The 27,301-nt window shown below is 46.4% G+C and overlaps 1 protein-coding gene across 7 annotated transcripts in view; it reads left to right on the top strand.

Annotated features, from left to right (window-relative positions):
* The window catches only part of HLCS (holocarboxylase synthetase), a 170,117-nt gene that overhangs the window by 7,316 nt on the left and 135,500 nt on the right, over positions 1–27,301 (top strand). For 2 of the 7 annotated variants that reach the window (XM_053916959.1, XM_053916964.1), the window contains exons 2-5: positions 10,160–10,294; positions 17,326–17,488; positions 18,843–19,744; positions 24,563–24,742. In XM_053916959.1, the coding sequence (XP_053772934.1) occupies positions 17,437–17,488; positions 18,843–19,744; positions 24,563–24,742 (1,134 nt within the window). In that variant the 5' untranslated portion in view covers positions 10,160–10,294; positions 17,326–17,436. Of the gene's footprint in view, positions 1–6,826; positions 7,059–10,159; positions 10,295–17,325; positions 17,489–18,842; positions 19,745–24,562; positions 24,743–27,301 lie in introns of those variants that run through there. The other 5 variants (XM_053916943.2, XM_053916966.2, XM_053916956.2 and 2 more) reach the window with 4 other exon arrangements.

The following is a 27,301-nucleotide window of genomic DNA, read 5'->3' as shown; positions in this document are numbered from 1 at the left end:
ATTTTCTTACCAATTTAACATCATATATGATTACACCAAGATTTACAGTGAATAAATTCACATGGTTCTTCCAGTTAGCATTATCTTGACGTATTACCAGCCAGTACCTTTATTTTTTTACTGCCAGGAGATCAGGGAGGTAGCCATTATCTTGTCATTGCATGTAATTAAGAAATAATGACACATTACATATAGGCTCCTAAGGTTTTATGTAGAAGCATCTTTTAATTATTGGGTCAAAATTCACATCTTGTCTTTATTATTATTCGTATTTTTTGGTAAAGATTTTATTTATTATTTTTAGAGACAGGGAAAGGGAGGGAGAAAGAGAGGGAGAGAAACACCAATGTGTGGTTGCCTCTCGCACGCCCCCAATTGGGGACCTGGCCCACAACCCAGGCATGTGTCCTGAGTGGGAACTGAACAGATGACCCTTTGGTTTGCAGGCCACCACTCAATCCACTGGGCCACACCAGCCAGTGCTACTATCTGCATTTTATTTTTTTAATCATGAATCTGAAAATTGAGGAGTGCTTATTTAACTTGAACCAGGTCTACACCTTTCCCAGGATTTAAAAAAATATTTTATTGATTATGCTATTACAGTTGTCCCATTTTCCTCCTGTTATTCCCCTCTGCCCTGCACACCCCCTCCCGCCCACATTCCCCTCCTTTAGTTCATGTTTATGGGTCATACATATAAGTTCTTTGGCTTCTACATTTCCTATACTATTCTTAACCTCCCCCTGTCTATTTTCTACCTACCATTTATGCTACTTATCCTCTGTAACTTTTTCTCTTCTCTCCCCCTCCCACTCCCCTGCTGATAAGCCTCCATGTGATCTCCATTTCTGTGGTTCTGTTCCTGTTCTAGTTGTTTGCTTAGTTTGTTTTTGTTGTTGTTTTAGGTGCGGTTGTTAATAACTGTGAGTGTGTTGTCATTTTACTGTTCATACTTTTTTATCTTCTTTTTCTTAAATAAATCCCTTTAACATTTCATATAGTAAGGGCTTGGTAGTGATGAACTCCTTGAACTTGACCTTATCTGAGAAGCACTTTATCTGCCTTTCCATTCCAAATGAAAGCTTTACTGGATAGAGTAATCTTGGATTAGGTCCTTGCCTTTCATGACTTGGAATACTTCTTTCCAGCCCCTTCTTGCTTGCAGTGTCTCTTTTGAGAAATCAGCTGAAAGTCTTATGGGCACTCCTTTGTAGGTAACTGTCTCCTTTTCTCTTGTTGCTTGTAAGAGTCTCTCCTTATCTTTAATCTTGGCTAATGTAATTATGATGTGCCTTGGTGTGTTCCTCCTTGGGTCCAACTTCTTTGGGACTCTCTGAGCTTCCTGGATTTCCTGGAAGTCTATTTCTTTCGCCAAATTGGGGAATTTTTCCTTCATTATTTGTTCAAATAAGTTTTCAATTTGTTGCTCTTCCTCTTCTCCTTCTGGCACCCCTATAATTCGGTTGTTGGAACGTTTAAAGATGTCCTGGAGGTTCCCAAGCCTCTCCTCATTTTTTTGAATTCTTGTTTCTTCATTCTTTTCTGGTTGAACGTCTCTTTCTTCCTTCTGGTCCACACCGTTGATTTGAGTCCTGGTTTCCTTCCCATCACTATTGGTTCCCTGTACATTTTCCTTTTTTTCACTTTTCATAGCCTTCATTTTTTCATCTAATTTGTGACCGTATTCAACCATTTCTGTGAGCATCCTGATTACTAGTGTTTTGAACTGTGCATCTGATAGGTTGGCTATCTGTTCATCACTTAGTTGTATTTTTTTCTGTAGCTTTGATCTGTTCTTTCATTTGGGCCATTTTTTGGTCTCTGCCCACCTGTTATGTAGTAAGGGGCGGAGTCTTAGGTGTTCACCAGGGCGGAGCAACACATGTTGCTGTCTTGTGACGCTGTATGTGGCAGGGGGGTTGGGGAGGTCTGAGAGGAAACAGAGCTACTTGCCCCACTCTCTGCCGGTTTTCAGTCACTTCACCCGCTACCCACAAGCAAGTTGGGCCCTTCTGGTGCCAATTCCTGGGTGGGTGGGTTTGTGTACATTCTAGGACCCTGTGGGTCTCTCCAATGAACTCTCCTGAAAGGCTGGGAGTCTCTCCCACTGCCTCCCCCACCCCCCTGGTGTTTTCCGTCAGGGGTTTTGAGGCTTTATTTCCCTGCACTGGAACCCTGGGTTGCGGGTCTGTCTCGCTCACCAGTTGTTCCTCCTGGTTTATCCACATGTGAATGTGGGACTGCCCGCTCCACCAGCCACTGCCTCGAAAGGTCAGCCAGCTGCTGCTGTGAGTCCTCTCTGCCCAGCAGCCCATCTCCACCCCTCCTACCGGTCTGGGTGAGTGTTTCTTCTTTATCTCCTTGGTTGTCGGACTTCCATACAGTTTGATTTTCTGTCAGTTCTTGTTGTTTTTGTTTTTAAATTGTTGTTGTCCTTCTTCTGGTTGTGCGAGGAGGTGCAGTGTGTCTACCTATGCCTCCATCTTGGCCGGCAGTTCTGTATTTTTAATTACAGACAGCTCTGGCATAGAACTCTGGGTCCTTTTGATAAATATAAAACTTCTAAAAGAAATAATATTAGGACAATAATCAAAGTTTATAGAAATAAAATGCAATTAAAATAATAAGATTTGAAGCTACATTATATAATTATAAGAAATTATTTATGAAAATTTAAAAGATGTTTAATACAAAATTTTCCTATGTGGAAAAAATGTTTTTAAACATTGGGATTCCCAAGTCCATCTTCGACCCAGGGTAGTGGTCGCTGGTTTGACCCCTGCCTTTACAAGGGCCCTGGCATTTGTTAATCAGCAAGATTTAAAGTGACAACTTTCTTTTCCCTTTTGAGGCCCCGATCACAGCCCAAGCTGGTGGCTTATTTCTCTGTCAAAAACTGCATTTTTTTTTTTTTAGTTTAAACCAATAAGAAAAAGGATTATTGTTTTAAAGTAGTTTAATTCGCTTAACTTTTAACCACACACACAGAGGGTTACACGGACATTTTCTGACTAGGAAATGTGTAGCAGGGATTAGCAAGTATTCAAAGCTCTTCACATTTTACAGTCTTTGCCAACACAAACCTCCTGATTCCAATTACATATGTATTTCAATTACTTTTTTTCAGAGAGCACCTTTTTAAACAGATGGTCTTTCTTGAGACACTAGAATGTCTGAACATTTAAATTTGTGAACTGGTTTAGAAGTCTAACACTTGTGGAGGGAACAGACTCTTATTTATAAAACAAAGACTATGTATTATGACTGCTAAAAATGGACTGTTTACAGTTATAGTTACTTAAATTTTAGCACCCACTCATCATTTCCTACAAAATTGGGATTTTATTTCAAAAACAAACTATGCTTCTCAGCTCTGGCCACTGAACCATCAGCATGCTGAATGCTCCCCAAGTTCAGACAGAGCTAATGTCACTCTGACAGACTTCCTCTGGGGACGAGCTGTCACCTGTCTAACGTGGGACAGAACAGCTTCCTCTAGGGGACTGACATTCTTTTGGTTTAGACTCTGCCCTGCCCCCAAACCATCACTTCCATCACAGGCCTCCTAAGGGTGGGGGACTAGAGATTTTGAGTTTGGGAAGGCTTTTCTCAGTCATTGATGGGTAACTGAGGTGGTCTGCAGTTGCTGGCTAGTAAGAGCACCATCCTTCCTACAGTGATGGTCTTATAAATGGTGGAGTCTTGTTTTTAAACTCCTTGTCTGTGGTTTTATTCTCCACAACAATTTGGAAGTCTTAAGAGTCTAGAGCAACTCAGAGGCAGGGGCTAATAGATGGAGACTTCGGCAGCCCTTTTCAAACTTGAATGTGTTTGTGAATCACCTGGGGTTTTTTGTTAAAAAGTGCAGATATTGACTCATTGGGTCCAGGACGGGGCCTGGGACTCTGCATTTCTAATGATCTCCTAGGTGATGCTGCTGCTGCTTGATGCCAAGGACCCCTCCTTGAGTAGCAAGGGACAGGGTGAGCATCAGGTACACAGAGTAAGATCCCTGATGTCTTATTTTTGCCTCTGTCCCCATTTCCATTGCTCTCTGGGGTGACGAAGCTAAGCTCCATCATTTCAGGTGGGATCATAAACAGAGCCTTCTGTGTGACCGTTGAACTTCTCCTACCCTCCTCGTCCACCTGCACTCCTCTTCTTCCTGGCTGTGAGCGGTGTCAGTGCTCCTCAGTCAAAGGGGCAGGAGGGACCTCAGCCATTTCTCTGTTCAGGTTGACCCAATACGATCCCCATTCTTTGTAGGCCAGAGCTGGTGGACAGTTTTGACCTCCACATCTTCCCATGATGTCTTCCGAGACCATGACATCGTGAAACATCTAAGGGTCACCTTGGAAAGCTCCCATTCTGGTCAGATGGAGTCATGTTGTCTGTGGAAGGTGAGGGTGCAGAGCTCTTAAGGAATCTGGGGAAACTAGAGATGCTTGTGACCTTCGGGGAGAAGAGATGACCTCTCCATACCTGGCACGGGTGGGGAGACTGATCATTAGAGCCTAAATTCAGTGAACTCCAAGAAGGCTATCTGAAATGTTTGCCTAGGAAAACATTAGGGTTTATCATTTATTAAGCCTTTTCATGTTCTAATTCCTGACTCGTAGCCCTGTGTCCTCATGGAGGGGCTGAGTCCCCCCTCAGAGGGGCTCACTCATTATGCTTCATTCTGCAGTAACACAGTTTTAGGTCTTGTTCCCATGCAGGGACCCACTTCCCAGCTGCCACAGTAGAGTATGTATGGCTTCAGCCCTGCTCGCTGGTGTCTTTCTTCTGTTTCCGGTCCACTGTGATGCTTACCTTGTCTTTGAGCCCAGTTATTTCTTCTTGGCATCTGTCTCCTTTTAAATCTATCACTGCTATGTACAATGGGAGAATTTCCTATGTCATCTGCCTGGAAGTCTGAGGTTCTGACAGTGGGTATTCTATACTGCTATTTTAAATGTATTTATTGATTTTTAAACAGAGAGTGGAAGGGAGAGAGAGACACATTGATTTGTTGTTCCCCTTACTGATGCATGCATTGGTTGATTCTTATATGTGCCCTGACCGAATATCGAACCCGCAACCTTGGCTTTTTGGAACGATGCTCTAACGAACTGAACTACCTGGCCAGAGCCCTATACTGCTTTTTAAAGAAGGTGAATAAAGGACCAGGGCACTTTAAAACCTGTCCGTGTATGAAGTAAGACTTGGGAGTGGTGTACCGGACTGCTTTGACTGTATTTCGCCATCCACTCACAGCAGGGGTGTCAGAGTCATTTTCACCGAGGGCCACATCAGCCTCGCAGTTGCCTTCAAAGGGCCGAATGTCATTTTAGGGCTGTATAAATGTAACTACTCCTTAACTAGGGGCAAGGAGCTTGGTGCTGCTGCCAGGTAGAAGCAAGGTGCCGGGCCTGATAAAACAAGGTGGAGGGCTGTATTCGGCCCGCAGGCCTTGTGTTTGCCTCCTGTGACTTACAGCAAAGGCCAGAGTAGGAGGTGATTCAGGGACCATCTTGGATGTGCTTCAGAGTGGTGAGGGAACTGTCCATCACTTGTGGTGGATTTGCTCCACCTCTGGCGATCCTATGAGTAAGTGATGTCCATAGTGTCCTGTCCTCAGTGCTTCTTTACATACCGCCTCTGAAAAAAATGAGGCTCCATGGGAGAAGTCTCATCCGTCCATGCCAGGAATAATTATGCTTCTCTTAAGGGACAAGAATACTGAATAGCTGATATTTTCCTTTTTCTACTGGTTTTAGGTGCTCACAGTCAAAGTGGCGATTCACACATACAAGAACACCAGGCAGCTTTTTACTCCTGATCTGTCTTCAACTTCTTTCCTGCCCTTGCTTTAAACTGCACAGAGTCCAGAAGAAATACTGGGTTGGCCACAAAGCCCATATGGTTTTCTCCCATAAAATAAAAGACACATTTTTCACTTTCACCAATAACTTTATTGATTTGGATATTTTGAGTATGTCGGCTTTCTCGTGTGTGGTAGAACTCTGATTGTTCTGAGTTAGTGTCTCAATTTGATCTCTATCAACTTTAACTGGTCTACCTGACTGTGGGGCATGGTCCAGTGAGAAATCTGCAGCATGAAACCTCCTAAACCACTTTTGACACGTTTATCAGTCACAGCACCTTCTCCACACACTGCACCAATCTTTTTTTGTGTTTCAGTTGCGTTTTTATCTTTCTTGGAACAACTTAAAAAATGCGGAAAATGTTGCATATTTTCTTACATCTTCACTATTAAAATGGCTACACAAAAACTCACCAATTTTGTTAAGTTTTTTAATGCACACTGATATGACAGCTGTCACAGTACAATCTAACAAAATTGTTTCAAATGAAGAGAACTAACTACGCGCTACTAGAGCCATGTTACAGGAAAATCCCAAAGGAACTTTTTGGCCAACCCAATATTTTATTGCATTGTATGAATTTATGTAAGGCCTCACCTTCTTTTCCCAACTGTACTGGGTGGAGGCTACCAGCACATTTTGGTGCCCTGTATGGCGCTGGTTAATTCATGTTATAAACATGCACAGCCCCTTCCTCAATCAGCCTCCCACTGGTCCAGGAGGGGAGGCGGGACTCTGGCTTCGACAGGCTGGGCAGCCGTTGGGCCTACTCCCCTAGGGCTCAACCTATTTATCATCCTCCCCCACGGCCTTCCATTGCACCCATCACAACACACCCGTGCAGAGCAGCACACACTGCTCTCCCCCTCCTCCTCATCGCACCCCACTTCCCCGCGTGGCCTCTCCCTCGCGGCTCCGCCCCTTCCGGCAAGGGGGAGTGGAGGGGAGGGGCTGGTCTGCCGGGGAGCGTGAGCGTCCCCGCGACGGCCGGCCATGCTCATCACGCTCTGCTACCTGTACCTGTGGGCGCGCTGGGGACGCCGGCCGGCCGCGCTCGTGCGCACCACAGTGCGGCGACTGCTCGCCACACGCTGTTCCTTCACGTTCTGCGGCGCGGCCGCGCAGCCCCGGGATGCCCGCGTGTGCCTGAGCCACGGCGGCCGCGTCTTCTGTGTCTGTGAGAGCCAGGTGGGCGGGCAGCGGCGGGGCTGGGGGCGGGGCCGAGGGGAGGGCAGAACGGGGCGTGATGGGGGTGGAGCCTGTGGGGGGCGGGGCGGCAGGGCGGGGGTCGTGACCTCCGGGCCCCACACCCTGCAAGCCAATCCGGAAGCGCCCGCCCACCCTAGGCGGTGCGAAACGGAGGAGCACTTTCTGCGCTGGCAAGGGCCCGCGGCCTGGGGTCCTTCTGCGCGAGATGCCCAAGGGAACCCTGATAAGGGTACCAGATATCCGAAACTGAAAGGCGACGAGGTCACCTCCCCATGGCACGCGAGGTCGAATGTCTGGACTCCAGGCTCTTGGCATTACAAAATAGGCGTGTACCCCTGTGACCCTGCCGTGGCCATTACCTCTGAACCCCCGAGCACTGCCCGCTTAGTCTGTCATTCTCTCGGCTCTGGGCTGGAGTTTGGTTGAAAGTGAATTTAGAGAAAGGCAGCAGATCCCCAGCTTTCGGTCAGATGTCTCCGAAGGGACGCAAACTGCCGGTCTTCCTGTCCTGTCAGTTGCATCATTTGCCAGCCGGGGCACTCCACCGATTGTCTTGGCAGGTTTCATTTCGGTTTGCACAGTCTTTGTTTTTTGGCCCAGTACTTAGCCTGGTGTCTACAAGTTCAGTAGGCGCTGTGGTTTAATCTCTGCAAAAAACCTCTGCGCTCTGTAAAAGGAACTATAGTTCTTTCCGATCTTTCCATTGGCGAAGGACTTGATTCACAGTGCGGTTCTGCGCAAATTTCCATGGAGGTCCCTGACGTTATTTTCATGAACATTTCCAAGTGTTTTGCTTTTCATCAGTTTCTTGCCCTTTCCTTCTGGAAAGTGGACTCATTTTTAGCATTAAAATGAGATTTTGTATCTGTGCACCCTACCACCGGGTGGGAATTAAAATTTTAGGTTTGAGTACTTTTTTGAGGTTATGCTTAGGTATGGGATTATACTGTGCTGCTAGCAAATCAAAACGATCCTTCCTTGTTAGTCTGCTCTAACACATGGAATATAAGTAACTGTCTCAGATCTAAGAGAGTGCATATCTGGCACCGCCTAGATGCAAAGGGGTGAAATTCACTTATTATATACAGTGGATGCCTGAAGGCAAGAGAACCTAATTCTCTCAAGGAACCCTAGTTGAGGAAGATAAGTGAGGACAAATGGAGGGGTGGATTTTTCTATCGTACCGCTTTCCAAACTGGATCATTTACTTAAAAAAAAAAAAACAACAAACCCAAAACTGTAAGGATTAGAGTGGAAATTTTGAATTTTCAAAAATACTGAGAGGTAAATGTCTTTACTTTTCTTGGAAGACGGTTTCACTTTAGAACATCTCCATGACTTTGTTGGTCTTCTGCTAACTTCAGCAACTAACTAATGCTGTTCATCCCGTGCCCACTGCTCCACCCAAACCTGCCTTGGGCTTTCAAGGGGTTCTGTAACTTGCTGTGCCCCCAGCTCTTGGCATAGTTAGGCTGACCCCAGAGCTTTGCTCAGATATCACTGTCTCACCCACCCAGACTGGATGGGACTGCCCTGCTTGTGCCCTCAGTTTAAATCACAGTTCATCTTTCCAGCTTTTATTTTTTTCTCCCTAAGGTCTGGGTCAGTTTAGCTTTGCCACTTGACCTGTAACATCACTCGGTATCCCAGTGAATGAAGGCATGTTTAGTGGTTGTTGGGTTTCAGCCCTGATGGTTAAGGCCTCCAACTAGAAAGCCTGACAATTTATTTGTGATTAGCTACTGATATCTTCCCCCAAGGATGTGCTTATTGATTTTAGAGAGAGGGGAAGGGATGGAGAAAGAGGGAAAGAAACATCAATGTGAGAGAGAAACATCGATCAGTTGCTTTTATGCCCTGCACCAGGGACCAAACCCGCAACCCAGGCATGTGCACTGGAATCGAACCCGTGACCTTTCAGCTTACAGGACAATGCTCCAACCCACTGAACCACACTGGCCAGGGCTAGCTACTGTTATTTTAAGATTTAAAATATCATGGGGCTGATGATTTGGTTCAGTGGATGCCTTACTGTCCATCTGCCTGGACTGAAATAACTGTAGAACTGACTCTCATGCTTCTGTTGCCTTTATATTTTACATATGCAAAACTAGATGCACACATGCAGAAGGTATGTAATTGAAGGTCCCATGAGAACTGAGAACTATAATCAAAGATAGTTTATACAAACTGGGAAATTTCAGGGTTTTGTTTGATGTGCCCATTTTCCATGTCGGAGTAAAGTGGACAGTCTGTTTTTTGTTTTTAATTCTTATTTTGATAATTATATTTACTCACACAGAGGAGTTTTTTTCTCCTCCAAATTTTCATTCTTTTATTAGTTCAACAGATAGTAAGCGCGCACTAGGCACCAGGTTACTGGGCTTGGTGGAAGCACCTCCTGATCTTCCCAGCAAGGGCTGAGCTGACCTGTAGCACTGGGCAGCCTGACCCAAGTGCCTTTTTTCTTTCTTTCTTTTTTTTTTTTTTTTTGGTGGTGATGCTAAGGCTTGCCCCCTGCAGCCTTAGCTTTCAGCTTTTTCTGTTCTGGTTCTGCTCGGGGTGTGTCTTGTTTTTCATAGGTTAAAGACTTAAAATTGATTTGCTGTCTTTTTAGAGAGATTTCAGGAAGGAGAGCAGATATTAGTGGATTTATCAATCTTGGAGGAAATGGAGGAACAGCTCTTCAGGCATCTGTTAGTAACAGGCTTCTGGCTACCAGGATGTACATGTCCCTCCAAGTTGTCAACTGGAAAGCTCCTACGTGCTCTAGTGTAAATAGTAAGGAACGGCAGGAATAAGCCCAGATTCAGAATCAGTGGCTTGTTAACAAATATCTACAGATGTTAAAGTTGTCATGAGTTGTAGAGGGCATTTTTCGGCTGTTTGGAGAGCCACGGTTCAACAAGAAGCAAGAAATGCAGGGTGAGTGTGGCCTATGGGAGGGAACCGGAGAACCTTATTTAGATCCCACCTGGAATTGTAGAGGAGGGATGTCCCAGATGTTGAGGTGAGTGGCAATTGTGGTTTGAAGTGATATTAAATCCTTTTTTGTGTATGTTTCCTTTCTCTCTATCCAGCTTATTGATGACTTGAACAAATGGGCCCTGTTTCTTGTTTCTCCTCTTATACTTGAAACCGAACACATAGCATTTGTGACAGAGAGCATTTGGGTGCAAGGTGAGAATTCACAGAGACCATCTTCTTCAGACCCTGTGAGTAACATGATTTTCGCTTATGTATTGTAAGGAAACAGTATATCTTAATGAAAACTCAATTTGTCTTTCTATGAGCGCTTTTGCCTGGACTTTGTGACTCCCTTTTTTTTTTTTTTGGATATTTTGGGTTAAATTAAAATATGTCAGTGAAGTTACTTTGACCTGTTTTTCTTTTTTAATGTGGCACCCGTGTGGCTTGTGTCCGTGGCCCACACTGTGTTATTATCGGGCAGCACGGCTCCAGTCCCCCAGGTCATTTAGTCCATCCCTATCCTGAACAAAAACCGTTGAGGCTGAAAGGTGTCCTGAAAGAACGGGTCTATGGAGCCACAGGGTACTAGAAGAAGGACCAGGTCCTAGGACATCCAGTCTAACCCACCAGCATCAGGGCCGCATGGAGAAGACAAACATGCCCCCTGCCCTAGAGCTGCTGGGGCTCTTTTATCTCATGGGTTTGGGGAGAAACAATGTACGTCATTCTGGAAGAGTTTACATTGGCTGCCGATAGGAAAGGGGGAAAGGTGAAGGAGCAGTTCCTGGACAGGTATTTCCCACTGCACATCGCTTGTGGCAACAGCCCGGAAAGTTCGTGCAAAAGCAGGATGTGGTGGTGTCTGGTGGCTGGCATTTTTTTTATATACATATTTTTAATCCTCACCCGAGAATATTTTTTAGTGTTGATTTTAGAGACAGAGGAAGGGAGAGAAGAAGGGAGAGAGAAAGGGAGAGGGAGAGAAACATCGATGTGAGAGAGAAACATTGGTTGCCTCCTGTGTATGGCCTGACTGGGGATCAAACCTGCAACGTTGTAGGACATGGGCTGGTGCTCCAACCAACTGAGCCAACTGGCCTGGGCTTTTTTTTTTTTTTTTTTTTTTCTTTTTTGATGGCTGCCTGGAAGTTGATTCAAAAAATTTTTTTTAATTTCATTTATTTATTTTTAGAGAGAGGAGAAGGGAGGGAGAAATGGAGAGAGAGAAACATCAATGCGTGGTTGCCTCTCGCATGCCCCCTACTGGGGACCTGGCCTGCAATCCAGCCATGGGCCCTGACTGGGAATCAAACTGGCAACTCTTTGGTTTGCAGGCAGGCACTCAATCTACTGAGCCATACCAGCCACGGCAAATCAAAGTTTTTTGAAAAAAGTTTTTATTGAATTTATTGGGGTGACATTGGTGAATAAAATTATGTAGGTTTCAGGTGTACAGTTCTATAATACATCACCTGTATATTGTGCTGTGTGTTCACCACCCAAAATCAAGTCTCCTTCCGTCAATTTATCCCACTTTACCCTCTTATTCCTCCTCTCAATCCCCTTTCCCTCTGGTAATCACTATACTGTTGTCCGTGTCTATGAATTTTGTTTTTGTTTTTTTCTTAAGTCCTTCGCCTTTTTTACCCAGTCCCCCAACCCACCTTCCCTCTGACAGCTATCAGTCTATTCTGTATATCCATGAGTCTGTTTTTATTTTGTTTGGTAGTTTATTTTGTTCATTAGACTACACATATAAGTAAGATAATATGATATTTGTCTTTCTCTGACTGGCTTATTTCATTTAGCACAATACTCTCCAGGTCCATCCATGCTTTTGCAAAAGGTAAGATTTCCTTTTTTATGGCTGAGTAGTATTCCACTGTGTAAATGTACCACAGCTTTTTATCCACACATCTACTAATGGGCACTGTGGCTGCTTCCACCCCTGCTACTACCACAGCAGTCAGCCTCATCCGCATGCCAGTCCTCAGAATGGGGGAACAGTGAAGGTGGGCAATAGCCAGTTTCCTTTTTAAAATTGAGATCCAGCCCTGGGTGGTGTGGTCCAGTGGGTTGGGCTCTGTCCCGCAGAATGAAAGGTCACTGGTTGGATTCCCCGTCAGGGCACATGCCTAGGTTGTGGGTCTGGTCTCCGGTCAGGGCGTGTATGAAAGGCAGTCGATTGGTGTTTCTCACATCGATGCTTCTCTCCCTTTCCCCCCCCTCCTTTCCCCTTTCTCTAAAGGAAAAAAATTAAAATTGAGACCCAGAAGTTTCAGACTTCACTTGTCCTCTCATCAGTTCAGCTGCAGGGGAGACTGAGAAATACCTTCCGTAACTGCACAGCCATGGGTTCAGAGAAAACTGGAGCTGTATTACTACGAGGGAGGAAGACAGACTAGATATGGGGAGATAATGAGCTTCTCTGCCACAGTTATCCCATTTAACCCACCTTTGAAGGAGGATTTCATTAGACTCTTGCTAATGGCGGTTGCGTAATTCTTAATTTTCTGGGAGTCTAAAGATGCCTGTCCACCAAGGGTTGTCTGTCCAGTTAGCTCATTTTGCCTGTGACCCAGTTTGTGGGTCTTGCAGCCAGGAGCTGGAGAAGTCCAGAGCTGTTTCCCGACCGCCCTGGCTATTACACCGAGCTCTGGTTGGTAAGTTGGGCTTCGGAACTAGAAAGGAGTGGACATCATAGCTCACTGTCTTCTCACGGAGTCTGCAGTCCATACAGGTTGACTGCTTGATGGGATTTTGCCTTCTGGGGGCCTCTTACGAATCTGTGTGTATTTTTCACCTGACTCTAAAGTCAGGTGAATTTGACAGGATCCTAAGATATTCAGTAGAAAATATCTTAGGGAAGAGAGATTGTTGAGCTTGATGAGCTCTTCCATTCTTTTACATTGTTAAGACTACACAACTCTCACAGGTATTTAAAGTACCTTTTTGAACTTGGGATATCTCAGATGACTTTCGTTTGTGCTGTTTGGTCCTGGGCATCCCTCGTGGACACGGACGGGGTGAAGGTGAGGGAGCGGACAGGACACTGCTGGCTGTAATCAGTGCAGCTTCAGTCACTGGTTACAGATGGCATTTCTGCCCTGCTTCTGTGAGAAATCCCTCCGTTTAGGGCCGCCCAGGGCTTCCTTGGCTTTGATCTTTGGGATCAGCCTTTTGCTTGACTTCCCCTGTCTTTTCTCTACCCCTTTGTTTCTCCCTCTCGAAGTGCATATTGCAGGGGCCCTGTTTGCTTTTAGCCCCCGGAAGGCAGACACCCCTGGGCCCCGGAGGAGATGGGTGACAGCGAGGCTGTGCTTTGATCAGAGCACCCAGTGCGACTTGCTGGAGTTTGCACGGTCTGTGCTCCTGGACCGCATTCCTAGGGAAAGGAAATGCACTTCAGAGAGGAAACGGCTGGCGGAGCTGAGAAACTTGATCAGTGATGTGTGTACATTGTTCTCAGGATGCTTCCTGTCCCTCCCCAGCTTTATCTCCCACTTCTCTGCCCCTTCAGAGGTGTGTGAGAAGTTAACGATCGATCGGCTCCTCTTACACTAAGTGCTGACTGTGGGGCGTAGCTCGCCCAGCGCTTGCCCCAGCAGGGTGCTAAATCAATGTCTGAACACCCAAAGGCAGGGCCGGCTGTCCGCCGGCTGAGCGCTCCTCCTCTTTGATTGCCAGCGATAGCAGCAGAGAACAAAGATGCTTTTAGCTTCGTGCGGGAGGTTGCCCTGGTCCTTTCAAGTTCCCCATTCACCCTCTGCAGAACAGTCAGCTCTTGCCAAGGTGAGAGTTTATCTTATCCTCATGGACGCACATCCCTTCTCTATTCTCAAAGCTGGGCCTTGTCTAAATTGTAAGCTTCACCTCTCATTTGACCGAAGGTGCCCTCTTTGAAATGCAGAGTTCGACTGAAACCTAGGTCAGGGGACCCTCCGGAGGAATCCCACTCCCTAGAGCTGTGTCTGGGAGCAAGTGGGAGGAGCAGGTGACCACCTGGAGGGAAGGCTGCAGGTGGAGCCACAGGGAAGCAAGGAGGCTTCTCTTCTGCTAAATGTGCCAGGCTGGTGAATGGGTTTAATCTTTTGACCTTAAAGACTTGTCTTTATTATGTTTCCCTCTAAGACAGTGTTCATCAACTTTTAAAATTATTTCCCTTAGGAGAAAAATTAAGTTCCACTGAATGCTCTCTGAGAGAGAAGTGAAATACTATGGAATAAGATTTTGTGGGATACGGCTGAGCGTTGGAGGGCCAAACCCATTGTGATATCTGGGATTTTTTCTCTCCACACCACATTCTGCCAACCCACGTGGGGGTGATATGGTCCCTGCTGTGAACACTTGCTCTAAAGACTCCATGTTTTGGCATCAGAGCGCCCCCTCAGGGCCAGATGCTGTATGTGTTACCCCCTTTAGGTCCTCAGTACCCTTCCCAGGTAGATGCTCTTGGCACCAACCCCCTACAGACAGGACACCAAAGCGCAGAGAGTTCACTGACTTGCTTGGGTCACACAGCTGTTAGCCAGAGGAGCCAGGATTCAACTTGGGGAAGTGAGACTCGGGAGTCCTGTGTCGGCCAGGCTATCCTGGAACGGTGGGGAAACAAACTGCCTCGACCTTCCTTTTCTTTTTAAAATTGGGGTGTAATTCACACATTCAAGTGTGCACTTACAGTTCAGCAGGTGTGCGATCATCACGACTGTCTGATTCCAGAACACTTTCATCAGCCCAGAGAGAAACTACGCACCCGTCAGCTTTGAGTGTTCTGGATATTTCATATGAATAGAGTCATGTAATGTGTGACCTTCAGTTATCGGCTTCCTTCACTTAGCATAGTGTATTCAGGACTCATCTGTGTCGCGACAGGTATCAATACTTCATTCCGTTCCCGGCTGAGTCCATTGTATGACTGTACACATTTTATTTCTCCACTCATCTGCTGATGGGTGTTTGGGTTGTTTCCACTCTTCGGCTATTACGAGGAGCTCTGCTGTGAATACTCATATACGGGATTTTTGGCGTGTGTATGGGTTTTGTGTGCGGACATATGTTTTCGGTTCTCTTAGGTACATACCTGGAGTGGGATTGCTGGGTCATTTGTAACTTTGTTTGACCTTTTTTTCCCAACTTAAAAAAAATTGATTTTAAAGAGAGAAAGGGAGGGGGAGAGAGAGAGAGAGAGAGAGAGAGAGAGACAAACATCGATTTATTGTTCCCCTTATTTATGCATTCATCGGTTGCTTCTTGTACAGTATATGCCCTGACAGGGGATCGAACCCGCAACCTCGGTGCATTGGGATGACACTCCATCCACCTGAGCTACCCAGCCAGGGCTTTATGTTTAACTTTTTGAGGAACTGTCAAATTCTTTTCCAGAAACTTGGACCGTTTTACATTTCTACCAGCCATGTATCTGGGTTCGGATTTTTCAACATCCTCTGCAACACTTGTTTTGTCTTTTTGACGATAACTAGCTGAGTAGAAGTGACGTATTTCATTGTAGTTTTGATCTGAGTTTCCCTAGTGACTAATGATTTTGAGTATCTTTTCAAGTGCTTACTACCACTTGTATATCTGCTTTGGAGAAATGTCTTTCAGATCCTTCGCCTATTTTTAAATTGGATATTTGTCTTTTTATTGTTGAGCTGTCAGAGTTCTTTATATGCTGTGGATACAAGTATTTTAACAGATACATGATCTGCAAGTATTTTCTCCCACTTTGTGGATTACCTTCTCATTTTCTTGAAAATGTTTTCTGAAACACAAAACATTTCGGTGAAGTCCAATTTAGCTGTTTTTTCTTTTGTTACCTGTACTTTTGGAGTCCTATCCGAGAATCCACTGCTTGAGCCAAGGCCATGACCGTTTGCGTGTATGTTTTCTTCTAAGAGTTTTGTAGTTTTAGCTCTCATATTGATGATTGGATGCAGTTGGAGCTAACGTTCGTCCCTTGTGTACATAGACTGGGGTAGGGGTCCATTTGCGTGCAGAGGTTCGGTTGTACCAGCATGTTCTTCTTTCCCCATGGAACTGTCTCGGCAACCTTGTCAGATTCAGTGTCTATAAATGTGTATGTTTATTTCCATACTTTCAGTTCTACTCCATTGATGTATATGTCTATCCTTCTGCCCAGTGGCCCTTGACTTTTGAGCCCAAATTGCTTGGACAGGAAGTCAGGGCAGAAGTGGTTTGGCTTCTGGGACTTCCCCTTAGCTCTGAGGGTTCAGGATTTACCCCAGCATTTGGTCTGGCAGATCTTCATTGTCTAGCCCATTCCTCAGTGCTTTTAAGATGATGTTTTATTTAATTTATCCAGCATTTGTTCATTATTTTCAGTAAGTTATTTCTAAAAATGTAGCCTAACAATATAAAAAAAAGAATTCAAAATTGTATATCTCTGACTATGAGATTTGGGACATTATAATCCTGAGAAAATGAATTCATGGCCTCTTAGAAAACGATCACTGTGTTTGCTATTGGTTTTAAAGCCGGACTCCTAACAGCTAATCATAGCAGTGTTCGTGAACTGAGCCCCTTTCCTGTCCTGAGCTCTCTACTGGGGGGCATTATACTCTTTAACCTCATTAACGCAACAAACCTGTAAGATAATGGGCATTAATATTATCATTTTTCCTGGTTTACGAGTGACTCTGAGACTTGCCTAGGGATGTACAGTGACAGTTAGCTGAGTTTGACCCAGACTCAGGTCCTCAGACTGCAGAGCCAGGCTCTGGACCCCAGGGTGCTCCCCCTCTCCTTGTCCCAGTTTCCCGCATGTTTAGTATTTCTCATTTATTCCTGGGCTGCAACTCTGGAGTCTGAAGCCCCAGACAGAGAGTCACGCTCAGGAACCAGAAGCTTTCCCATGCTCCTGGGGAGTTTCTTGGCAGTGGGTGTGGTCCGCACTCTGAGGAAAGCTGGTCTACAGGTTACATTTTGAACCGTTGGATATTGTGCACTTGTTGTTTACTCCTATTTCTCTTACCGAAGGGCAAGTTTATGTTTTTCCAGGGTCTGGGGAATGGCCCTTTCCTCCTTTAGTTCCTTGCAAAGCAGCTGAGATGTCATTTACTTTGAAAGGAGAGGCTTATACTTAATGCTTTGTAAGCCCTGCTGTTGGGTAGAAATGAGAGCATTTAAATCAGAACACCGTTGATGGTAATCATGTAGCAATGGGGAGCTGAAGGGAAAAATGAAATATCTATTATTTTAAAGAAGAAAAATCTCAACCTCTCTTTTTCTCTCTCCTCCCTAATTCATTTTTTCTCAGGTTGTGAAGTGGTCAGACTGTTGCTTGCCGTTAGCTTGCAGACCTGGGGACCCTTATCAATTAATCGCCAAAGCAAGTGTGGATGACTTCAGCAAGCTGGGGGTGGCATTCATGGAAGACAGACTCCAGATGGCTAATGGACTGATACCCCAAAAGATTGTTTGTAAGTGACTGTTTTCCTCATAGCAGGTGCCATAGATTATTGGCTTAAGGACTGTTGCGCACACCTATTTGGTATGACTTAGGGGAATGCTTATTTTCAGTTTAATTCAGTCAACAGGTCAGATTTCCATAATAGTTTAAAATTCATACATTTGTCATGTTTTTCGAGGTGCTTGACCCCGAATATATCATTGGTGTTTTAAAAATTCTTAAACAAGGATATCCATAATTGCATTGTCTTTGAGCTAGCATGCAAATTCAGAACCCAGGTAATATTTATTACTCCCGATCTAATGCGGTATAACTGGTTTCTAGACTATAGTTGGATTGAATGGCAAGCGTGGTCAGTGTTATTGTGAAGTTCTAAACCTTAGCCGTTTTTTTACTTGAAATATACATACCACAATATTTGGGAGCGCATCTTTTTTGTAGGGAATACACAAAATGTTCTTCCTTAATTAAGCTCTGAAGCTGGCCTTTTACGTCCACAGAAGTCCCGCAGGTGCAGGGCTAAAGCAGGAGCAGTGAGCCAGTGAGTGCCACTCACTAGCTCGGAAATTTGTGTAAATCACTCACTTTCCCCATTTGCCCCGTGCATGTGCCTCATACCTGGTCAGACGTGTGGCAGGTGCTCAGCAAATGGTTTCTGGGTCGGTGATTGTAAATTACATTTCAGTCCTAAGACGAGATACTGGAAAGCCCTTTCTACGCAGTTGATCCGGTACGTGTCCCGGGAGTGGCTTTTTCCCGGGTGAGCTTGATGAGTTTGTTTTGTAGTCTCATTATCATATAAGAGATTGACACCCAAGAAATCAAACCTAGAAGTAAGCAGGCAAAGCTCACTTTCTTTTTTTTTTTTTTTTTTAAGATTTTATTTATTTATTTTTAGAAAGGAGAAGGGAGGGGGAGAGGGAGAGAAACATCAATGTGTGGTTGCCTCTCGTGTGATCCCTACTGTGGACCTGGCCTGCAACCCAGGCATGTGTCCTGACTGGGAATTGAACTGGCGACCCTTTGGTTCACAGGCTGGCACTCAATCCACTGAGCCACACCAGCCAGGGCAAGCTCACTTTCTTTACTAGTCAATGAGGGAATCTGAAGTTTTCCTGTTCTTGTATAGCAGGGTGTTGTGGAGGCTCGGATTTCACTTGGGATCCTCAGAGGCCCCTTCCTAGCAGGCGGGAGCAATGATGTGGTTCCAAAGGATGCCACTGAGTTGAGGCAGGGATGCAGGGAGAGCTGTGCAGTGGCTGCCCGGGAGTGTGAGTAAGGGAGCGCAGGGAGTGCCGTGAGCTTTTGAACTGAGCTCCGTGACAAACCTCAAGAGTTGATTGTCTTTTCTGCTCATGCTTTAGCAGTGCACCTGCTGGACTCTGCGCTGAAGAAACTTAAGGACCAGGCCACAAACCAGCCAGCCCACGTCCTGTCGCTGAGCCCTGACCCTGCTGCTGAGGCTGAGCCTGATATGGGCGGGATGGAGCGTGCTGGAGATGGCGCCTCTGGGAGCGAGCCTGCCCAGGAGAGTGACAGAGGGGAGGGCTGCTTCGAGCTCTGTCATCTCCATCTCTCTAGTTGCCATGAGTGTTTGGAGCTGGAGAACAGCACCATTGAATCTGTCAAGTTTGCATCTGCAGAGGACATTCCAGATCTTCCCTACGACCCCAGTGGCAGTTTGGAGGGTGTTGCTGACGCCACCCGCCCTGAGAGAGAAGGGAGGAGGGCCAACATCACAGGGAAGGCACCCAACATCCTCATCTATGTGGGCTCTGACTCCCAGGAAGCCCTAGACAGGTTCCAGCAGGTGCGGTCGGTCCTGGCCGACTGTGTGGACCCGGACAACTACACCCTCTACCTCCTGTCAGGGGAGAGCGCACGCAGAGACCCGTGGTCAGACAACTGTCTGCTGTTGGTCATCACCACCAGGGAGGCTGTTCCCAAAGACCTGCACCACAAGTTCATGGCCTACCTTTCTCAGGGAGGGAAGGTGTTGGGCTTGTCTTCGTCCTTCACATTTGCTGGCTTCCAGGTGACCAAGAAGGACGCACTGCGGGAGACAGTCCAGGACTTGATTTTCTCCAAGGCTGACCAGAGCCAGGTGAAGCTCAGCGTCCTGAGTAGTGGCTGTGTTTACGAGGAGGGTCCCGGGGAGCGGCTCCGCCTGGGCAAGCTCCAGGGCCACCTGGACAACGAGGACAAGGACAGGCTGATTGTGCAAGTGCCTTTTGGAACACGTGGAGGAGAGGCTGTTCTTTGCCAGGTAAGGAGGTGGTGCCCCTGTTGTGATCTTGGGTACCTCGAGGGGACTATGCCCCTGTGGCTGTGCACTGGGAGGCTCGAGAGTCTGCACTGTGGGGCGCTTGGGCTGGCGGCTGGGAGTTCCTGCTGATGTGAGGAGATGGTGTAGGTCAGCGTTTTCCTGTTGCGCGAGTATCTCATCTAACCAAAATACTCGTAATGGAGCAGCGTGGCGACGGCGTCACGGCTAATTTAAGATTGCTGGTTAACCACAGATTAGCTGGAAAAGTCTTTCTTGTTTTGTTCGGTACTGGTAATAATCTTTCTAAAATACAGTCCGCTCCCTTCCTCAAAGCACCTCTCTGGTTAATGTAGTCATATCTATATTGAGTATAGCGAGTTGAACATCTTGGGGTGGTGATTCCGAAGGGGGTTTCAGGATTGCTCCCCAACCGGCAGGGCCGTGAGTGATGGAAAATATCTTCACACCCTCTGTTTCTTTCTTGTGATTTGTCATTCTTAAAATCTGAGTGCCGAGAAAAATTTTAAGTGAGAGAATATTGACATGATTTAGATACAGGGCATATGAATATGTAGGTAAGAAAAGAATGGAGAGGGAGATGAAAGGAAAGGCTGCTTTCTGCCCATCCCATGCCGTCCTGCGGCTCAGCTGCTGGTTTTTTTTCCCCTACCCCTTTCCTTTTAGCTGTTTGTTTGTTTGTTTGTTTAAGCAAATAGTAGCAGGACAGACTATTTCAGAATTCCTGATCACTTACTGCAAATCTTTTAATGACTTTAGGCAAAAGTTTTTGTTCCAGTTAGATGAACGTTCTTAAGGTTTTGGTGAAGTAATGAGACAACTAAAGAGATGTAGATATTTTGCCCAGAATAGTTCCCAGGATGAGTGTAACCGACCTTGTTTCATTACAGGAATCTTTTTATTGAATTAGAGAACTGTTTCGTTTTTTTGTTGTTGTTTTCATTTCCTATACTGTCTGTCTTCCTGGCCCGCCTGAGTCTCTTTGGTTTCTGACCAAACATTTTTCAAGGGTAACGTTAGTTTCTTTATCATTCCCCCATCATTTGTTCCTAAGATAATACGCAGCCGAAGATGCTCGTAAGTAAGGAACCTGGACCTCAGGACAGATGGACATGGACTACCCGATCAGGTTTTCTCTGGCTTGCCCACTACGTGAATTTGTGTTTGGAGGCCTAATAAATGTTCCTCTTATCTTTTTCTCTGCAAATACAGTAACTTTGGCAAATACAGATTCTCAGAAAATTCACTTAAAAAACCCAGCCTCTGAGGTCCGTATTTTGGTTTTGAGCAGCGAGTGTTCCGCCCTGGTGCCCAGACTCGCACTCGGAAGGTGAGTCGGCACCACTGCGACCCGGCTCTCTGTGTGGCGCAGCGGATCTGCCGGCTGCGCCGTTTCAGTTGGCCCCATTGCTGCCATAAAATTTGATACTCTAGAAAAAAGGGCAATGTGTTGCAGCTTCAGAAATCGGATTCAGAGGATTAGTGTCATTTTTGATTGTAAATGATTCCCGGTCTCTGTGACAGGGTCGTTTTCTCCTCAGGCCTGAGTCACCACGATACCTCGCTGCTGCGACCAGCCAGTGACCGTCATCCCGGGCTGGTTAGTTTCCTCCGTCCCTGTTCAGTTTCATCGCCTTCGGCTTTGTAATGAATCGAGTAATGAGGTCACCCAGTAAGAGGAGGCGACGCACTTCAAGGGCAGCCACAGCTGCACCGTAGGTGGTTGTCTGGTGGCCTTTGCCATCCGTCACCACAAAGGAAAAGGGGATTTTGTGGTCCCGACGGTACTGCTCGGGTTTGCAGGGAGAATTTAAGGCTGTGGATTACTGCTGACATTGGACTCTCAAAGGGGCCAGGAGTTTGGCATGAAATCCAGAAAAAACCTCTAAAAGGGATTAAGAATATGTATATACAGGATTGGCAAAAGTAGATTTACAGTTGTAAGTACTCCAGACACAGACTTTATTCTTGTTTTATTATTTATTAATTATTGTATTATTTTCCATACAAACGACTGTAAACATCCTTTTGCCCCACCCTGCGTATTTTGTATGTACAAGGTCTATCTGGAAAAAGTCCAGTCATTCTTAATATAAGAACAGTTTGCGTGACACTGATTAACCTGCCAGCCTAGGAGAGTGGACTGGAATGCACATGCGTGAACAATGACGACGTCACTGTACTAGTCAGTGGGGGCGGTAGACACTGTTGAGTGAGCGTGTGTACTGTGTGGCCGTCACATTCAAAATGACTGAGCGAGTAGAGCAACGAATCTGTATCTAATTTTGCGGTAAGCTTGAACATTCCTGTGCGGATTCAGAACTCCGCAGCCATGGGCAACTGGTGATTGGCAGCTTCATCACAGCAACATGCCCACTCATGCATCACATCTCGTACAGAGTTTTTTGGCAAAACATCAAATCACCCGAGTGACTCAGCCCCCTACAACTCAGATTTGGTGCCCTGTGACTTCTGGCTTTTCCCAAAACTAAAACCAGCTTTGAAGGGGAAGAGATTTCAGACCGTCAGTGAGATTTAGGAAAATATGAATGGCGATTGGGAGAACTTTGTGAGGTCCCGAGGTGCCTTCTTTGAAGGGGATTGAGGCATCATTGTCCTGTGTACAATGTTTCTTGTATCTGTGTCTTCAAAAAATAAAAATCTCTCTTTTTCATAGTACATGGCTGGATACCTTCTAGACAGACCTAAAATACAAATTGGATATTAACTTTATTTATTTAAATTTTTAAATTTTCAATTATAGGTGACATACAGTATTATATTAGTTCCAAGTGTACAACGTCGTGACCAGACATTTATATAACACTGAGTGATCACCCTGATTAGTCTGGCATCCACCTGACACCATACAAAAACATATCTTTTTCTTATTTAACTTAGCGTGTGGCAGAAGTACTTACTTCTGCTTTCACGGAAGTTTCTCACCCGTGGCACCGTGGGCATTCTGGACAGTTCCTCCTTTGTTGTGGGGTCATTCTGTGCCTTGTCAGGTGTTAGCTGTTCCACCCACCAAATGCTGGTAGCACCCCCTCCCTCTAAAAACCTTCGTTTTAGAAGAAGCCAAGTTTCAGAAGTGGGCCCACATTTCAGAAGTTTCAGTTGTGGTAACAGAGTCCCAGCCAGAGGAGGGGACACTGGTTGGGTCGCACAGAGGACCACAGGGCCCATCCCGCGCACACGCTCTGCCTTCGGGGCTATGAATGGAGGTGCAGAGCAGACGTGGCCTCTCTTCTTGCTTCCACTTTGGAAACGTCTAATCTGGTGAACGACTGAAGTGCTCCTCACAGTCTCAGCGGCTCTCCTTGCCCTTCCCCGTGGAAGCCGGACACCTGATGCGGGAGCTGCCCTCGCCTCCTCTGCATCTTCCGCACGTGACAGCACGTGCCACGCCCCTCCTTGGTGCTGCTTAGATGTGTTCACAGCCTGGGGAGCACGTGTGCCAGTTAGCCCCCCACCCTCCCTGGGGCCCAGGTAGGGGTAGAGCCTCACTTATTTTATCTGTGCTGCCTGTAAGGGGCAGTCTCCATGTTGACACTTGCTCGTGCGAGTTCACTGTGGCCCGCCACTGTGCTCAGCAGCCACCGCAGCCCTGGCTTCGTCCTCCAGGGAGGAGAGGACACAGTTAGACTGCAACTGTGGCCCAGGAGACACAGTACGATTCGGATCCCTTAGAGGACTCCCTCTTCTGCCTGCACCCGCCCTGGGCTGTTTAGAGGACAGACCTCCTACTGCTGCCGTCCAGCCAGCTTGCTTGTGGGTGAAGCAGGGATCAGCGGTCCTGGGGGCGGGCGGACACTGCTCTATGAGCCTCATCAGACTGGCCTCCACTTGCAACAGTGGGACCATTTGGACAGTATCTGGGGACAGGGTTTCTGGCTTGGTTAATGCTTGGGTGGGAATTAGAGACTTCAGTTGCCGGAATACTGGTGCCAGGCTTTTTACTTTTATGATGCTCCCATACCGTCAGCTCAGGTCGGGAGCTCTGACCGCTGGCCAAAGCACACAAAAAGCAGACGTGCTCAGGTTGCTGCCCTGGGTACTCAGTACTCTGGCTCCCCCCAGGCTCTGAGGCCCAGTTAGAATCTGATCTCAAAGGAGCTACACATTCTGGTACGTTCCTCTGCGGCAAGACTCATACCTTTCATTGATAGGTGATACTGTTTCAATTTTAACTGCACAAAGCAAAGTCTGGACTAAATACATGAAGTTCCTAATTTTAAAACTCAGGCAGGTGAAGGAGGGAGATGGGGCAGACCTTTCCAGGGTTCCCCCAAACCCACTCATCTGTTTGAATTCCTGCAAACACTCTTAAATGGGGGATGAGACTCCCATCCTCCCAGGGTTACTTCCCCGTAGTTATAACGAGTAGATAGAGGGGCATTTCAAGCCCGACCCCAGGGTACCTCCTCGAGTTCAGGAGTGACGTGATGTGGGTTCTCAGCACAACCATAGTTCTAAGTGTTTTGGTCAAATAACCAAGTTAAGTGACTTGCCCAAGGTCCCAAGACTGGTTAGTGATAGTCGGGACCTGGGAAGAATTTGTTTACTCTCCTGGGTTGTTTCCAGCACAGCCTCCCAGCCTGACATCCGTGATTTCAATAGGCTCTTCTGCATCTTTTTTGTCTTGGCATTACTTTCTGATTATTCAGGTTAAAAGTTTACATTGTGTTGATCATTAGAAGGATTTCTGCTCACGTTTTCAGAAGCACTGGGAAAGACTGTTTTTGTTAATGTCTCTTAAGGGGCCCCCGTTGATGAAGTGGTGTTTCCTTCTCTTAGGCGCACTTAGAACTACCTCCCACCTCTTCGATAGTGCAAGCCGGAGACTTTAACCTGCTCAAATCTAGCAATGCTCGAAGATACGAAGTCCTTAAGGAGATCCTGACCACCCTTGGCCTAAGCTGTGACACCAGACAAGTTCCTGCCTTAACACCCCTTCACTTACTGTTGGCGGCAGAGGTGAGTGTGCATGCTCCGGGGGAGCCCAGGGTGCCCCTCCTCGAAACAGCCGTCCAGTGCCAACTCGTCCATTGCAGGGGGCTTCGGCTTTGATTTCCATGTTGAGTTTCTATTTTGGCTTCAGAGCATCCTTAAAGATGTCCAAGTGTAACTCATATTTTTGGTGTTTGCATGACAGGGAGAGGGAGGCAATTAGAACTTAGAGAAGGTGTTAGGTGTCAAGGTTCTGGCCCTCCCCACTTTACGGGGGAAAGGGTGATTGTTTTATGTGTCAGGAGTGTGTTTGGAAAGCACAGTGTTCACATTCGGGGTTGACAACCTTTGTTCTGATGTGGACCTTTGTCAGTGAATCTTGGGAAGGGAAAACTCAATCACAAGTTTGTTTTGTTTTTGTGCTGACGTCTGCCATCTTGTGGCCACGGGGGCTCAGGATTTCCGTTTATATCTTGGTCGGGCCTGGGAGGAAAATGGCCCTGGGGTTGGCAGTGTGTGCAGCGATTTTCCTGGCCTTGTGTCTGCAGTGCTGCCTGTGGTTGGTAACCGGAGCCGGTTGCCAGATTCTCCAGGTGTGTCTTCTTGCTAATCCCTTTGCTTTGCCAAGCTGTCAGTTTCTCACTAATTACGGCAGATTATTTTGTGGGACTCTTTTCTGTTGTCTCTGCTAAAGAGGGAAATTGGTGAGTTTAGTGACATAACCATGCAGATTCAGCAAGTATCTAGTAGTCCAGGTGACTCCAAACGACAAACTGACCTGCTTTCCCTTGGAAAAAGCACGTTAAATCTCCTACCCCAACATTTTTGAAAGAGGAGGAGCTCCCGGCCCCTTGGCTGACTGGCTCTGCAGAGCAGGGCTGAGCTGTGAGCCCTCACTGGGGAAGAGAGGTGCCAACTCTGGCGCATGCAGGATCAGGGTATTTTACAGGAGTGTTTGAGGACTAGATGAAATAACACATGTAATGGTTGTGTATAGACTGTGTTATTTAAAAGATGCTACAATTAATAATATTAACATTAGATTGTTGGGAGTTACAAGTGTCCATGTTTCTAACAAGTGCCTGGTACTAGAGGTAGTGATTCTTAATTTTAAAAACTAATAATAAAGCAGTGGGTGCTTTTTTTTTTCCATCTAAGGAACAGTTTTTTTAATTGCATTTTCATTACATACTGTTTAGCCAGTTTGCTTTCCTTTTACTGGGTGCTCTTGAGAATTAATGGCGTGACTTTTGTTTGTACGCTCTTCCCAGGAAATCAAAGCTGCACGTCACTTACCTGTTTAACGTGTTCTGTTCACAGAAGGAAAAGCACCACCTCCATTTGTCTGGGACTTTTATTAAAAAGTATCAAAATAAAGCTGGTCCTCAGAGCTTCAGCTCTTGTAGACAACCCATCTACAGACCTGCCACCGGACCTTGTGGGTGAGGGGAGGTGTGACTGTCACTCTCATAGGCCTTCCCCCTCCCTCCTCTCCTGAGCATGGAGGGCTGGGGCTGGACAGGTGAGGCCGGGCCTCCCTGCCCTGGAGGAGGCTCACAGCCTGGGAGGTCAGGGAACAAGGTAGATCCGGGCTTGCCCTTGACCATGCTCCGTGACCTTTCCTGGAAGTTCTTTTGACTATACTGGTCTTGGGACTTGCACCTCTTGACTCCTCGACAGAGCAATGGAGACGAAAAGGTGCCCCCAGGTTTCTCTCCTGTGAGCAGAAGCTTGGAACTCGAGGCTTTTCCTGAGTCTCCTTTAGGATGGGCATCCCCTGAAATACCGAAGGCTTTGAATTGGCGTCTGCTTGTGTTACAATACACAGCAGGTGCTTCACCCTTTTGTCCTTCAGGTTCTTTAAACTGCCTGGGGTTGGGGGATACATTTCCCCTCTTAGTTGGTAACCCCATGCACTAACCGTGAAAATGAAATGCTTGAACATGGTTAAAGCAAATACTTGTTCTGTATATACGCACACAAATATTTCCCCGAGGCTCCAAGCCTGCAAAACCCCTATTCTAACTTTGGAAAAGAATAATTCAGCAATGTTCACTTCTCATTTCGAGTCTCCATTTGGTCTGGTTGATCTTGGATTGTCTCTGCTGTGGGCCACTTTTCTTGTCCCAATCACTGCCCTCCAGGTTCTGTTTCACTTTGGGAGCCCGAGGAGCTGAGTGAGTGAATGAGTGTATGAAGGGGTGTCCATCCCCACTCCTTAGTGTTTATCAACTCCTCTGAGCAGACCTGGATTCTGTTGTAGAAGGAAATGTAGGAATTTAGAGCTTTAGAGTGTGTTTTCCTGGAATACAAATTCTCTAAGGGATTGTCACTCAAAGAAATGTGAGGGTGGCCCCTTGCCCACTGTGATGGCCTTTCTGGTGGCAGCGAGGTGATTCTGCTCTTCTCCTGATGCCGAGACAGAGACACTTCGGAGCACCTCGTGGTCGTCGTGCTGGTGGTTCAGTATGTGTAGCTGGGGATGGCAGATTGGGACCCGAATACTTTCTGTTTGCTTTGCTTTCCTGCAGCCTTCTTAGTAGATCTCATTGGTCCCCATGGAATTAAGTGACGTGGAGAGGCTCC

The sequence above is a fragment of the Desmodus rotundus genome, chromosome 2, assembly GCF_022682495.2.
Source record: "Desmodus rotundus isolate HL8 chromosome 2, HLdesRot8A.1, whole genome shotgun sequence".
Classification (NCBI taxonomy): Eukaryota; Metazoa; Chordata; class Mammalia; order Chiroptera; family Phyllostomidae; genus Desmodus; species Desmodus rotundus.
This window is presented reverse-complemented; position numbering and strand designations above follow the sequence as displayed.